This window comes from Talpa occidentalis, unplaced genomic scaffold, assembly GCF_014898055.3.
Source record: "Talpa occidentalis isolate TD23 unplaced genomic scaffold, MPIMG_talOcc4v2.1 talOcc4.4, whole genome shotgun sequence".
Classification (NCBI taxonomy): Eukaryota; Metazoa; Chordata; class Mammalia; order Eulipotyphla; family Talpidae; genus Talpa; species Talpa occidentalis.
Window position 1 is genome coordinate 145,129,179 of NW_023604295.1, and position 13,657 is coordinate 145,142,835.

The following is a 13,657-nucleotide window of genomic DNA, read 5'->3' on the forward strand; positions in this document are numbered from 1 at the left end:
CACAATGCTAAGAGGAAAAACTCTATGTCTGCACAGCTGCCTTAGAAAACGAGTAACATCAGCCTTGAATACACATTCACAACCTCCAAAAACTCTTCTAAATAGTTACGGTCTCAGACAGGACTCATCTGCATTGCTGCCACTGGAATGCTAAGCAAATGGGAGAGGCTGATGGCCAAAGAGCTATTTCAACAACTGAACTTGCACTCTCTTTTGTGTTTTTGAATGAGTATAAATAAATCCTCATTTATCATTTTCTGCTGAATTCACACCTCCAGGAAGCTCCCTTCACCCTTCTCCCTCACATAAGAACATTTTCCTGATTGTCTGGGAAAGCTTTTAATGTTTCTCAAAAACTTATTCTAAGGCTGGTTACAAGGTTTTAAGAAAAAAGGGAAATAAGACCAGCAATCACTCTTAATAGTCTAAGTGAAAGAACAAGTAAACCACGGCAGAGGAAATAAGGGGTTGAGAGGGAAGGACGGTGATGATATCAAACTGTTTGAAGCAAGAAATGAAATCAAGAATTAAAAATAGAATTACATTTGCTGTTTGGCAATACACAAACACCACTAAGTGCCCTTCATAAATTTTACTATTGTTGCTCTAAGTGATATTACCATGAATCACATTAGTCGTGTACTTGGCATTTTTTAAAAGCAAGGAGGAGAGTGTCAGTAAGTTTAAGCAGCTCTGTTATCTCTGATGAGAGTGGAGAAGAAATTATCGCAAGCTTTTACTGGGCCTAAAAGCCCGGTTCTGAAGCCCCCACCTCCCCCTTGCGCTGGCCCTCGCATTCTGCCTCAGCTAACTCGGAGCATAGTCTCACCAGCGATCTATTAGGAAAAGGCTCACGGCTGCTTGGTACCTGATGTGCAAAGGGCGATGGCTGTTTGCCCTTCTTCTCGTCACGGAGGGGCAAGAGAGACTTGAGGAGCTTTGGCATCTGTATCTGTGGCATCAAGGATTTCACAGGGTTCAAGGAGATGCTTGTGTGGTCGATGTCTGCCAGCAAGGTTCAGAGGCAAAGAGAGAAAAGAAAAAGCAGTGAAACAAAACAATTTTTTAAAAGCCAAAAGTTGGTTTTGTGAGATTAAGAAAACTGATAAAATTGTGGCAAGAGTATTCAAGGAAATCAGAAAGGGGAAAAAAAGATCTGTGTCAGAGTAAAAGGGAACATCACAACGGACCCCACAAATACTGCAAAAAGGGAGCACTGGAACATGTAGGAAAGGCACCTGAACTGTGATAGAAAGTTCCCTGAGAGCCTGGCTCATGGAAACTGACCCAAAAAAACCAAAAAACAAAAACAAAAAAACAAACAAACAAAAAAAAACCCCAACTCTACATAGAAGAAATTGAAGTCATAATTTAAAAGTTTCCCACAGAGAAAATTCTAGACCCAGATAGTGTCACCAGGAAATTCTGCAAAACGTTTAAGGTGAGCAGAAAACGTCTCCTGAGGTGTTTTATGGGATCGACACCGGCCTGTCAAGGCTTTCTCGGGAAGAAGGACCTTTGTCATTGGACATAAGCACAAACCCCTTTAGCCAACACTAGGCATGGAGTCGGGCCGCAGACGTAGCCCAGGGGTGCGGGACAAGTCAACATTCCCGGTCAGCGTGGCCCGGCAGCAGGAAGACAGCCCAGCCACCCAGCGCCGTAGCTTGGCAGAAGACCCCATTTAAGCTCTTCCAGAAAGAGGCTCAAATTCCTGGACAGTGACCGACAGTTAGGGCAGGACTTACCTGGATCGAGGGACTGGCCATTTGGGGGCCTGGGAGGGGACGGGTCAGCCGGCGCGGCTCCTCTGGCAGCGGCTATTTGCGACACGTCCTGTTGACTTTCCCACCGGCCCTATTAACAACAGGACAAGCCCCACCATTTTTATTTCAAATTAATTACCAAAAAGTTTAGATATTTATGGGAAAAGGCCACATGTTGAAAATGCTCTGTTCCTGCACATAACATGTCACTTGTGATGACTGAAATGCCTTCATGGTATCAGTTTCCCTGAGGCCACTGCCGCCTCGCCGGAACACCCTCCAGTTACCACGTACAGCCTCCAAGTTCCATCCTACCTCCCGTGCCCCTGCTGCTTCCACACCACACAGCTCTCTTAGCCATTTCTCAGGAATGTCTTAAGTTCTGCTGTTCTGCCCCTTTTTCCTGGTACCTTATGACTCACAAGTCAAACAAGAAATCAGAGCAGCAAATGTTCTCCACGTGACGGTGAAAGCAATATAAACCAACGTGTACGGAATGCAGAGAGAAATAAGGACAAGTAATGAAACAGCATAAATAGTAAGGCAAGGCCTAAAGTTGGTGCTGTGAGATTAAGAAAATGAATTAAACTGTGGCGAAAGTGTTCACAGAAAACAAAAATGGTCCTCACAGAGTAGAAAGGATGCTTACCTGGGCCCAGGACAACACCAAGGCTCCAGGAACACCCACCCACACACGAGCCCCGAGAGCAAAAATTCTAGAATAGTCCATGACCAACAAGCACTAAAGACAAGTTCCAGTTAAGCCCACGAGTCATCACAAGTCGTGGGCGTCTCTGAGTTTCCAGTCCTGAGGACTCACCAAGCAAATTCCCTCTGGCTGACGCCCCCAGATCTGGAAGGATTCCCCTGGACTCACCCCCTGGACTCCTTCCATCCTGCGGCGCATGTCCACTCTCATCAGACATGAAGCCTGGGTTCCGGGTGCAGCTGCCACCTCCCCCCACCACCCCCCAGGCAAGGGAAGGCCATAAGTGTCTCCTGTTCAGCAAATGTCCTTAGCCTGGGGCTGCAGAGCCACCCCTTCCCTGAAATGGGGGAAGGAAGGAAGGAAGCGCCAGGTAAATGGGCTGCAGGAGGAGACGACTTTGGGCCCATGAACATAACGGACTCGGGACCCCTGGGCCTTTACTTCTCTTTTGAGCCCAGCTGCAACACGGCAGAGCGTGGTGCGAACCCGTCTTTAGTTCTGGCCACGGTGGTCTCCACCCCACCATGTGGGTCTTAGTGTCTCTCAAACTTCAGAATCAGCCCCCATGGGACAGGCACAGGAGGAGAGTCAGGCTGTTCCCAAACCAGCCTTCTGCTGGGTGGGAAGGTGGGTGTTGAGCAGCGGAAGGGTCTGGCCGCACCTGCTGGCTTCCCGTGGCCGTGGCCGCTCCTCGCACGCGACATTCAAGTTTCCCGTAAAGAGGTCTGTTTTTTCTCAGGGAAGTGACAAGGAGGCAAATAAAGAGAAGTGCAAGTGACACACCAGGTCCCAGGGCGGCTTCTAATGCGGCTGAAGGAGTGACTCATACTTGGCCACACTAAATCACCGCAGTTTTCAAGGAGACAATGGAGTCAAACCAGCATGCGGGTTTGTTGACTGAATATCTGTTAGGGCTTTGGCTGCTTTTGATTGCATAAAAACTCCTGTGGGAAGACAGGCACGCTGTCTTACTGACGTATGAAAAGCACCACTTTGCCTGAAAGGACACTAGCGATTCCAGCACTTAAGATGACAGTCCTGCCTGTGCTGTGAGGTCTCACAATCTAGCCAGCTGGGAAGACCGGCTACCTGCTGGCACCCGGCCGGAGGGCTGTTTCACCAGAGCCATTAAAAGCAGCCTTACTGTGACAAGCGTCCCCCAGGAAAAAGCTGCATCACTGCAACAGGGATGTTTTATTTCTGATGGAAAAGCTAATCTCAAGAGCAGTTTCCTTAAGGCCCAAAGGTAAATTTAAAAGTTGGGAGTAGTAAATCAAATTCAGTTTATCTTTAGATTACATGCAGCAAAGATAAGATCCTCCGGGGTGGGGGGGGGGTGGCCACCTTTCCTGAGCCTCAGGTCAACTGCGAGATGGTTCAGAATCTCTGAGCGTCCTCTCACCTCCTTGGAACGCCTGTCCCACTGGACGCCCGGCCCGGCCCCCCTGCCACGACCTTCACTCACTTTGTCCCCAACCAACTTTCTCCTGGGAAACCTAGGGGGGAAAGGCGGTGCTGAACCAGTCCCAGAGGGGCTCCCTGCTTCTAAGCATCATTCAACTACCTGAATATTCAGTGTTGGCCAGAACTAAAGACGGGTTCGCACCACGCACCACCCAGGAAAGATTCCAGCATGTGTAGTTCGGACCTGGCGGTCAAGAACGGAGCAGCACACACAGTGATGCGAAGGGAGAAGCCGGACACAGCCCACACAAGCCTGCAAAGTAACTAATGTGATCGCCATCTTCTGTTACCTCAGAACACATCTCTGAACATTGTCAGCATCACCAAGTTCAAAACTGGACTCCACACTGGACTGTCTTGCATGTGACCCCAAGATAGTCGTGTTGGCAAAGGCCTGTGGGGCCCAGAAGCCAGCGCCCAGGGCCCTCACCCTCCCGGCTTTGAGGAAAGGTGCTCCTGTATGGACGTATGTAATGTATTTACACACAATTTATGGATTCATACTTCATAACCACTGGTTACAACTCCTCACATTCCAGAACCTTCTGAATTTAGAAAATGGTCCCTTTTTTTTTTTTTGAAAGATTTATTTATTTATCCATACAAGAGCTGGGGTACAGACCAGATGCACAGGAGGGTGAGAGGATTCACCAGAGACAGAGCCGGGAGCAGAACAGGCAGACTGATTGAAAATCCACCGCTGAGGGGAGCAGCGGGCGCGACAGGAGAGGTCTGCGCGCCATGAGGGACCCTCGCGGGTTGGCTGGGATCAAACCCGCGCTGCAGAGGCGCTCAACCACCGGCGCCACCAGGGGAGGCCCTAGAAGACGGTCCCTTCGACAGGTCAACACTTTGTGGTGTCAGACCCAGGCAGTGAGGCGCTCTGGAAGGGAACCGTATGCTGACGCTGACGGCAAAGTCACGTCCACAAAAGCCGGGTGCAGCAGGCGCGCGGCCCGCCAGCGCAGAAGCTGCCTTGGGGGGCGGCGGCAGGGGTCCTGGTGGCGGGCGGGCTGCGCCCCCAGCAGGAGCGCCCGACGGGGAGTCAGCTCTCCCCGCATCTCTGAGGACGGACGGAGGCGGGCGGCCCGAAAGGAAAGGAAACCACGGACACGTCTTTCAGGGACGTCTGTCACACGCCAGAGCAAACGCGGCGCGTCCCGCAGGCGGGAGAGCAGGCCTGGGCGCTCGCGCGGGGGAACGGGCTCCCCCGCCCACACTCGGCTGCCTCCTCAGGCAGGGCATCTGCTCACAGGAGCCGGAACCCGCAACACCCAGAGGCTCAGCGGGGAGCCCCTTCCGACCTCGCCCCGCGGGGCCCCCCCAGGCCCGCTTCTCCCCGCACGGCTCCGCACCAGCCCTGCTGCTCCTCAGGCGCCCCGAGGCCAAGCTGTCCACGGCCGCCCCCCAACCCCCGCGAGCCGGCCGGTCGGCGTCTCCCGAGGCCGCGCCCCCCCTGCCCCCCACCCCGCCGCGAACGGGCCCCTCCCGGCCCGCCCCCCGCCCCCCTCCCCCCTCCCCCTCCCCCCTCCCCCCTCTCCCGCCCGAGCCGCTCTGGGGTGCCCACCCCACCCCGCGGGCTCCTCAGGGCGGCGGGAGGCGAGGGGAGGCGCCCCCACGGGGCGGTCGCGGCCCCGGGGCCCGGGGCAGAGACGGGTCCCCGGCGTCCAGCCAGAACGTTCTGCGGAAAACGCTGTGTTTAAGGTTGAAACCGACGGCCCGGCGGGCTCAGAGGCTCCCGCGGGACGACCCGCCTCGCCCAGAGCCCCCACGCCCCGGCGGCGGGAGGGTGGCGGCCCGGGCACCCGGCAGCGACCATGCAGCGAGGCCGCCCGCGCCGGGTGACCTGGGCCTCGGCGGGGAGCCTGGCTCGGCAGCTCGCGGCTCTTTTCCGTAGGTTTTTATAAAGAAAATTTCAAACACACAGAAACTGCAGAATAATTAACGGTAACGGGGAGCACGCGGCACCCCACGCGGCTTTCACAGATGCCACGGCCGGCCAGCGTCCACCCTCGGGGCGCCTGGCCCCTCAAACAGTGATGAAAAACCCACGCGCTAAACCCCGTTGAGCAGGAAAAGCTATAAAACCAAGGAAATAAATTAATCCCAGCTCACAAAATCACCGTTCCTTATTTTCTTTCCCCTGACAAGTAATATTTACTTTTACGTATAACGTTCTTATTTCTCGTAAACTTTCAATCATCACATCAATATCTTAGTATTAAAAATGTGATTTGAAGTTTCTTTTTCTGATAGGAACAGGAAACACATTTCTCAGTTTTTTAATGGAGGTAACATTTGGCGCCCCCCATCAGGTCCCACCACCGCCGTGCACCCACCCCAGAGCACCCACAGTCCAGCAGGAGGGGGTTCTTAAACAGAAATGATCAACCTAGGCAGCAAAATTGTTTCTTAGCCCCTAAAAGGGAGAGCAGTAAGTGGGTGTAGTCCACCTTCTTCTAACTGCCATGGGCTCTCAAGCACTTCCCAGCCAACCTCACATGGCCTGGAAGAGTCGGGGCGCCTGGGCGTGCAAGGGGGAGCGGGCGGTGTGGGGTGGGGGCCTGCGTGGAAAGGATACGCTTAGACACACTGACCTTGTTGCTGCCCAGGCTGCTGGAGGGGATGAGATCCTGGCGGCTGCTGGACAGCTGTGGAGACAGCAAAGAGGGGTCAGCCTAGGGCGGAAGCAGGACAACCCCAGCCCGTAAGCAAGGCGCGAAACTGCACCCACCAGAAGAGGGGCGGGCAGAGAGGCTGGGGAGCCCAAGATGGGGAACCGGACTGTGGCCTCGGGAACACTGTCAAGGCACGACTTTTTCACTGGATTAGTTACCAGCAACTTGAAGCAGGAGAGATAGATAAGCCTGGGCGTGGAGTTCACACCAGGGCAACAACTGGCCGGCACTGGGCGCGGCTTGGCCTGCTGGTGGCCGCCTGTCCTGAGCAGGCGGCTGGTGAGTCTGCGTGCCCAGACCAGGCCTCCTCTCTGGCTTCTCACTTACAAAGTACCTTCAGCCCAGGCATCCCACATGGCGAACCTCTATGTGCGTCATGTGTTTTTAATACATCACGTTCTGAAGGAACAAGAAAGTATTTACCTGAATTAAAGGGACATTTCTTACTGTCTGAGTCCAACTCAATGGTCCCAACCTCTCAGCCTGAGGCCATGAGGGATGTGACTGGGTCCCTGAGGCCACACGTGCCCTCCAGCTTGGCAGACGCCCTATCTCACCACTGTCCCTCAAACACTAAGCCGTGGGGCAGCCGCTCAAGACCACAGTGGCTCTTACTGGGGTAAAATGACACAAAGGTGCGACAGCGCTCAGATCTGCATCCTTATCATAAGCAGGGAGGCTAAGCCACAGGACACTGTCTGGCTCCCTGTGAAGAGTCATTTGCGTGTTTAACATGCAAATAAATTCTATTACTAAAAACAAAAACAATAGGGCAGTGTTACGGAACAAACTTAACTTGTTTAACTCATTTATATAGCCTGTGAGCAACTGAGTTTATAAACCTTGTCCAGACTTCTCCTCAATTTAAAAGTAATTAAGTTAAGCCCAGTAAATTTCGACTGCATGCCCTAGGCACTTGGCTAGTTTTGCTTGAGTTCAACACTCATTCACCGAGCCCCTTTGTGCCAGCGGTGGAAAGTGAAAGGAGCCACCTGCAGGGTCCTGACATGGCCAGGCCCCCGGTGTCAGCCTGGCGGTTGACAGGCCTGCACCGAAGGGCGAAGGTGAGGGTGGGGAGGGGTGTCAGCTCAGAGGAGGAAATGGGGTCTGACATGCGATGTGGAGGACGGATGCGTTGCCGAGACAGGGGAGACAGCAGGCGAGAGAGGTGGCCCAGCAGAGACAGGCCTGAATGGCTCACCCGGTTCACGTTGGGAGAGCTGATGCTCCTCCGGCTCAGCTTCCCCTTTCCTGTCAGCTGCTCCTTCACTGCGACTTCCTGTCAGCAAGAAAGCACACGGATTAAACGCTGGCCCAGAGTCCCTTCTGACGCGGGCCTGATACCACCCCCCACACAGTCCTCCTCCCTAAAGAACGGCTGTTGCCTCACAGGACACAGGAGCCCAGCGCCCGCGAACGGGGACACCCAGGGACAGGGCACCTGGACCACGCATCACCTGCCGCGTCCCAGTGAAGCTAGCCCGAAGTGAGTCCCAGGGGGAAGGCAGTGAACATTCACACATGCGCTTTTATCTTTTATTAGCATTTTTGGTAAATAAATAAATAAAGCTAAAAGGAAAGTGCACGTGTTGCTAGGTGAGCTGAGGCTTAGGGTTTCTAAGGGTCGGGTTCACTGGCACCTCTGTGACCACACCCTAAGGTCAGAGCCCTCAAATCCAGTGAGCAAGGCAGGGCCTGTCCCACCTCGTCATGAGGTGTTTCCCACCAACAGTACTGGCCATGAGGAGTTAAATATTTTCTATCCCTTGGCATCAAAGCAACTAGATTCCACCTTGTGTCTTGGGAAAAAGTAACTTTTCAAAAACAGCATTAAAGACAGCCCAGGCAAGCTTAAACTACAGGATCACGCTCTGCTGGACAGTCTTGAAAAGTCTCAACACAACGACACCATCAAGGGCAGTGAGTGGGGCGCAGGTGAGGCCCGTGGCTGGCCCACCTGGCGGAGCCGGTCCAGAGTGAGGAGGTTTTCCACGGCCAGCACGCTCCGGAGGTATTTCTCAATATAAGCCTCTGAGTCAGCAGAAGCTGTGCTCCCAACGTTAGCTGCCATTCTTGCTAATGTTTCCCGTTCCTCTACTCCCTGGGCATCCTGGAGAATGGAAAGTTATATATTAACATCAAGTGCGTTGCTGTAGAAAACATGCTAAAAGCTTCTTGATCTATACAGACACATACAGAGATTTCTCAACTAACAAATGGGATGTATTCCAAATTTCCATTTTAAAGTCAGCATCTGGAGCTCCGAATGCATTTTCCCTCAGAAACACACTGTAATGGCAGTTGGGCGAGTGGGTGGGGCCAGGCCAGCGCAGTGGGGCCAGCCGTGTCCAAGCAGGCCAGTCTCTATCGGGTTCCCACCACAAACAACACTGCTGGCTGGAAAGAACCTGGTGGACTAGCCGGAAATACGGACCCTAACCTGGGGAACCAGAGGATGAAGAAGTGGGGTGAGGCAGGCCAGAGAGGAGACAGGCAAGGGGCCGAGGATGCCATCAAGAAGGAGGCTTGGGTTGCACCCTCCTCGCTTAGCAGCCTTAGGACGTATCCAAAACGTGCAGCTTCTACATGGTTTGGATCCTGAACTCTGGGGCAGCAGAGGCCAGTGGCTGGCACCAGCACCAAAGGAGGCAACAAAGCAAACTGGCCTTGCTCACAGGCAGAGCCCAGCCCTGGCCCTGGCCCTCTGCACACAGACAGGACTTTCACAGGGCAGGGAGGGACTCTGAGGGTTGATTTAATTATCCCAAGCAAACTTGGTTCATGGCAGGTTATTCTCAGGGAAAACCTACTTTATTTACTCATGAATTTGTTATAATGATGTCAAAAGCTATAGAACATACATCGGTGAGCCACAGCCTTGTAAGATGCTGTCAACTATAAGAAAACACAATGTTTTATATACCACTATGGAGGAAAAAACCCACTGAATAGTTCTGTGATATTGATTATAAGACATTCTAACTTCAAAGAAATTTTAGAACTTAAATGAGGGCCTCCCTGGTGGCGCAGGGGGTTAAGTCTAAGCACAATGAAGCTATCCGCAGGCACCGCGGCACTAGTTCCATCCCCAGCCAGGTTGCTAAGCCACGTGGCGCAGCAGACCTCTCCTGTCTCCCCGCTGTTGCCCTCAGCAGTGTATTTCAGTAGATCCACCTGTTCTGCTCCCCACTCTGTCTCTGGTGAATCCTCGCCCTCCCCCCGCACCTCTGGCTTACACCCCAACTCTTGTAAATAAATCTTAAAAAAAAACAATGGGTCTCCCCTGGTGGCGCAGTGTTGAGCGCTGGGCTGCAAAGCTGCCCGCAGCCTCTGCAGCACCGGTTGGATCCCTGGCCGCTGGTGAGGGTCCCACATGGCATGACAGACCTCTCCTGCCACACCTGCTGCTCCCCTCAGCAGTGTATTTCCATTAGTCTGCCTGTTCTGTTCCCTGCTCTGACTCTGGTGAATTCTCTCACCCTCCCGCACTTCTGACTGTACCCAGTGCGTGTATAAATAAATAAATCTTTAAAAAATAGTAATAAAATAAAAGACAACATTATTAAAAAAAAAAAAGAAAAAAAAACAAACAAAAACTTAAATGAGTCTTATCTAAAATATGGACTTTGGCTTAAGTTCACAATTTTTTTTTTTTGTCTCCTTAGAGACTTTTAATAATCTGGAAAGGAAGGCTCATCTTCATTTTGTAGGCGAGGAAAGAGGGAGGCCAGTGCCAGCCTGAGGTGAGAGGGAAACAGGCCTCTGACTTCCGGTGGCCTGTCCTCACCACACAACACAGAAAACTCGGTGTCTGAGGGGACAGACGTTATCGTGGTTTTATATGAAGGGGGAGAATTGAGTCTTGATAAACAGTGGCCGTGTTACGCACACCCGCCTGACGGAGGCCTCGGACCCCTGGGGTGGGATGGGAGGGGGCTGTCAGTCAGTCCTGGTCCTTCCTGAGGCTGGATAGATAACTTCCCTCACCACCGGTTAGCCTGTCCTGCTTTAGGCTTCACAGAATGAAATCCTGCTGTCGTGACATCTTTCACTCAGTCTCACGGTTCTGAGGCCCCTCACCCGGCTCCTTTCCTCACACAGCCGGTAACGGGCCGAGGCGCCTTCGCCCCTTGACGGCTACCCGGGCTGTTTCCAGTTTGAGGGTGTCTCGCTTCCTGCTCCCCTGGCAGACAGCATCCCAGGGGTGGGGGCAGGGGAGTCACTGCCTCGCCCACAACCGCCTGTTACCACCACATGCACCCCGGGGCCTGCTCTGTTCTCAGCAGCAGTCAAGCCCCTTACAGACTTAGCCCAGAAACTGCAGGAAAGCAGGCACGGCATCCAGAGGGAGAGTCAGACTGAACACAGGGCACCCAGAGTTACCCACGACCCCACCCAGGTCTTCGCAACTTGACCAAACCTGACAACAGCCTCAGTTTTGAAAAGCTCAGCAGCCCCAGGTTATAAAGTGTTGAAGGGACGCTGAGGGCAGAAAGCACAGGAAAAGAGCAGCCGCCTGGCATTACCTGAGAGGGAAATGTGTTTGCGGTACAAAAATTCTAAAACAAGGCCTGAGCCTGGGGGGTGCGCTTGCTTCCTTCCCAGACTGATGTCCGTGTGAAGGAGGACACATCCACCTATGGTCCAGGTGCCCCACTGAGCCGGTCAGCAGGCTGCTAAGCCCTCGGTGGAGAGCATGACGGGAGGCCACGGCGGGGGCGGGGGGCTCACCCCAGGACCCACTCCACGTTCCCTAACCACTCGCCCTCTGGATGCGGCAGAAGAAGCTGCTCTTCTTCCCTTTTCTCAGAACCTCCTTTTTGTTCCTTCCCGGGAGGCCTCCAGGACCACAGTGCCAACGCCTGGTGAGTAAGTCTAGCCTGGGCATTCATTCACCTCGAGGAAGCACTAGAAGCCACGTCCCCCACTCCTGTCAGACATCTTTTAAGCTCCATCTGTTTGATTCCGTGAATATCCCAATTAGCTCAGAAGAAGAAAAATTAACAATAAAATGACAACTAATAGCAACTAGCAATCATGCAATAGCAATTACAATTTGTTGCTAAAGCACACCGGTTTTCCCACATGGTCTCATGTAACCCTTATAAACAAGCCTGCCCAGAGGACACCACTCACCCCCTGATAAATGAGGACATGTTGGCTCAAAGCAACTGACCCAAGTTCACGTGCCCAAGAAATGAAACAAGATTTCTCTGACTCCAAAACAGAACCTCCCTCCACCTCTCTCTCTTAATTCCCTTCAAAGGTTACCGTTTTGTCATCTTAGGTCTTCTATGAGTGAAAAGGTGTTAATTTGCTTTTCAAAAGAAAGTTCTTTTTTAACAAAATAGTAAACCCAGAACCTCACTGACTGCAGCGAGTTAAGGTTAGGGAATTCCTCTACAAATCTATATGGCATATTCCTAAATACACATTTTCTCTTGCTACATGATTCTTGGGTAGGTGACTTTTCAGGGAGTTAGCGCTTTTCACATGTTTATTTTTAGTAAATTCAAATTGCCTATGATCCTTCACCTCTGGAATATTGGAGACAATTTCAAAAGTCACTCCACAGCCAGGAATAGAACTTCGGTGAGACATCTTTTTTAGTAGACTCTGGGCGAAACCCTAGAGAAAAACAAAAGAGGAGAATATGACTTCCCATCTCACAAACTGAGCTGACGTTAACAAAGACACAGCACAAAGGGTACCTGGTCCACTCTCACCCAAAACAATCCGAGCACATTTCCTTTTTCAGCTAGCTAAACCCCAAAGCACTCAACACAGGTTCCCCAACCTCCTCTTAGGGCACAGAACCAATTTACTTGATACTTGCAATGGGGCCGGCCCCAGACCCAATACGGGAAAAGGACAGGCCCCCCTCTGGTCTGACACCAGGCCTCTGGCTCAACGCCGCTTAAAGGCCACCGAATAAGACTTTTGACTTCAAGACAGTAAAATGACCTTCTAGCTAAGCTGTGAGCAGGGCTGGCGGTGCTTCTCACACTTTTTTTTTTTTTCCGGCAGCTGGATGGACATCTTGTACCATGAATATTGACAAGTTCAGGCATTAAATTCTCGACCAAAGCAGGATCGTTATGAAGAATGATTTAAGAGTGCATGGTCATTGTTTATGCTGACTGTGCTCTCTGCACAGTTAAGAATTGAACTGTTGAATTAATGCACAGATGACTCATTGGAAGATGCTGCTGAGGCCGAGCATCCTGGGGAGGTTGACAAGAGCGGGAGGAGGGCGGAGAGCACTCGGTGAATGAAGATAAGAAAACAGAACATTCCACTCACACTCAACCTTTGTCCCCAGACAAAAGGCAAGTTGGAAGCATGTGCGCCCACCCTCCCAGGGGAAGGGAGAAGCTGTTTGGGCGTAGAAATGCGCATTTTCACGAGCCTGCTTCAAGATTATTTCCTTCCTATTCACTGATCTCCAGGTAGTTTTTGAAAGATTCTGACCTCTCGGGAAGCGGACAGACCATTCCTTCCACCCCTCCCCTGGCTGCCTTGGGCCTTGCAATGCTGGGTCACTGCCAATGTCAGTGGTCGCGACACAGCCAGGCTGGATTTTCGGGGGGCGGGGGAGGTGTGGGGCCTGGTGGCGTGGGGCCTTGTATTCCGTGTGTTTGGAATGACTGGTGCTGCTGGCGGGCAGTAGGCTCCTGAGACACGCTACATTCTCGCTAGGGAGGAGCAGCCTTTAGGGGTGAAACACCCGGCACCGGGGCGGCGGGAGGCTGGCACGCCCTGAAATACTGTCATCCTTCAGCATCAATTTGAAACAATCAAACCATTTCAACCATGGGGGAAAACGTGGCAACTTCTTGTCCCTACGATAACAATTTTCAAGTAATATTAAAAAATAATAAATATTTTAGAAATGGAGGACACGTGGTGGCTGGCGATGTTGCCCTCTGCGCAGGGAGCCGTGGACCCGGGGGCTGGACCTGAGCAGGCCAGTGCCTGACAACAGAAGCTCTACTTCTGAAACTGTGGCTTCTCTCAGCGCTCCCCAGGAGCAGCCTGTG

The 13,657-nt window shown here is 52.4% G+C and overlaps 1 protein-coding gene across 2 annotated transcripts in view; it reads right to left on the reverse strand.

Moving 5' to 3' along the window:
• KIF13B (kinesin family member 13B) overlaps positions 1–13,657 on the reverse strand; it is a 125,616-nt gene that overhangs the window by 17,107 nt on the left and 94,852 nt on the right. For both annotated transcript variants that reach the window (XM_037526538.1, XM_037526536.1), the window contains exons 32-37: positions 12,153–12,245; positions 8,575–8,727; positions 7,819–7,896; positions 6,537–6,590; positions 1,749–1,857; positions 869–1,005 (exon numbers count right to left, since the gene is read on the reverse strand). In XM_037526538.1, the coding sequence (XP_037382435.1) occupies positions 869–1,005; positions 1,749–1,857; positions 6,537–6,590; positions 7,819–7,896; positions 8,575–8,727; positions 12,153–12,245 (624 nt within the window). The remainder of the gene's footprint in view (positions 1–868; positions 1,006–1,748; positions 1,858–6,536; positions 6,591–7,818; positions 7,897–8,574; positions 8,728–12,152; positions 12,246–13,657) is intronic.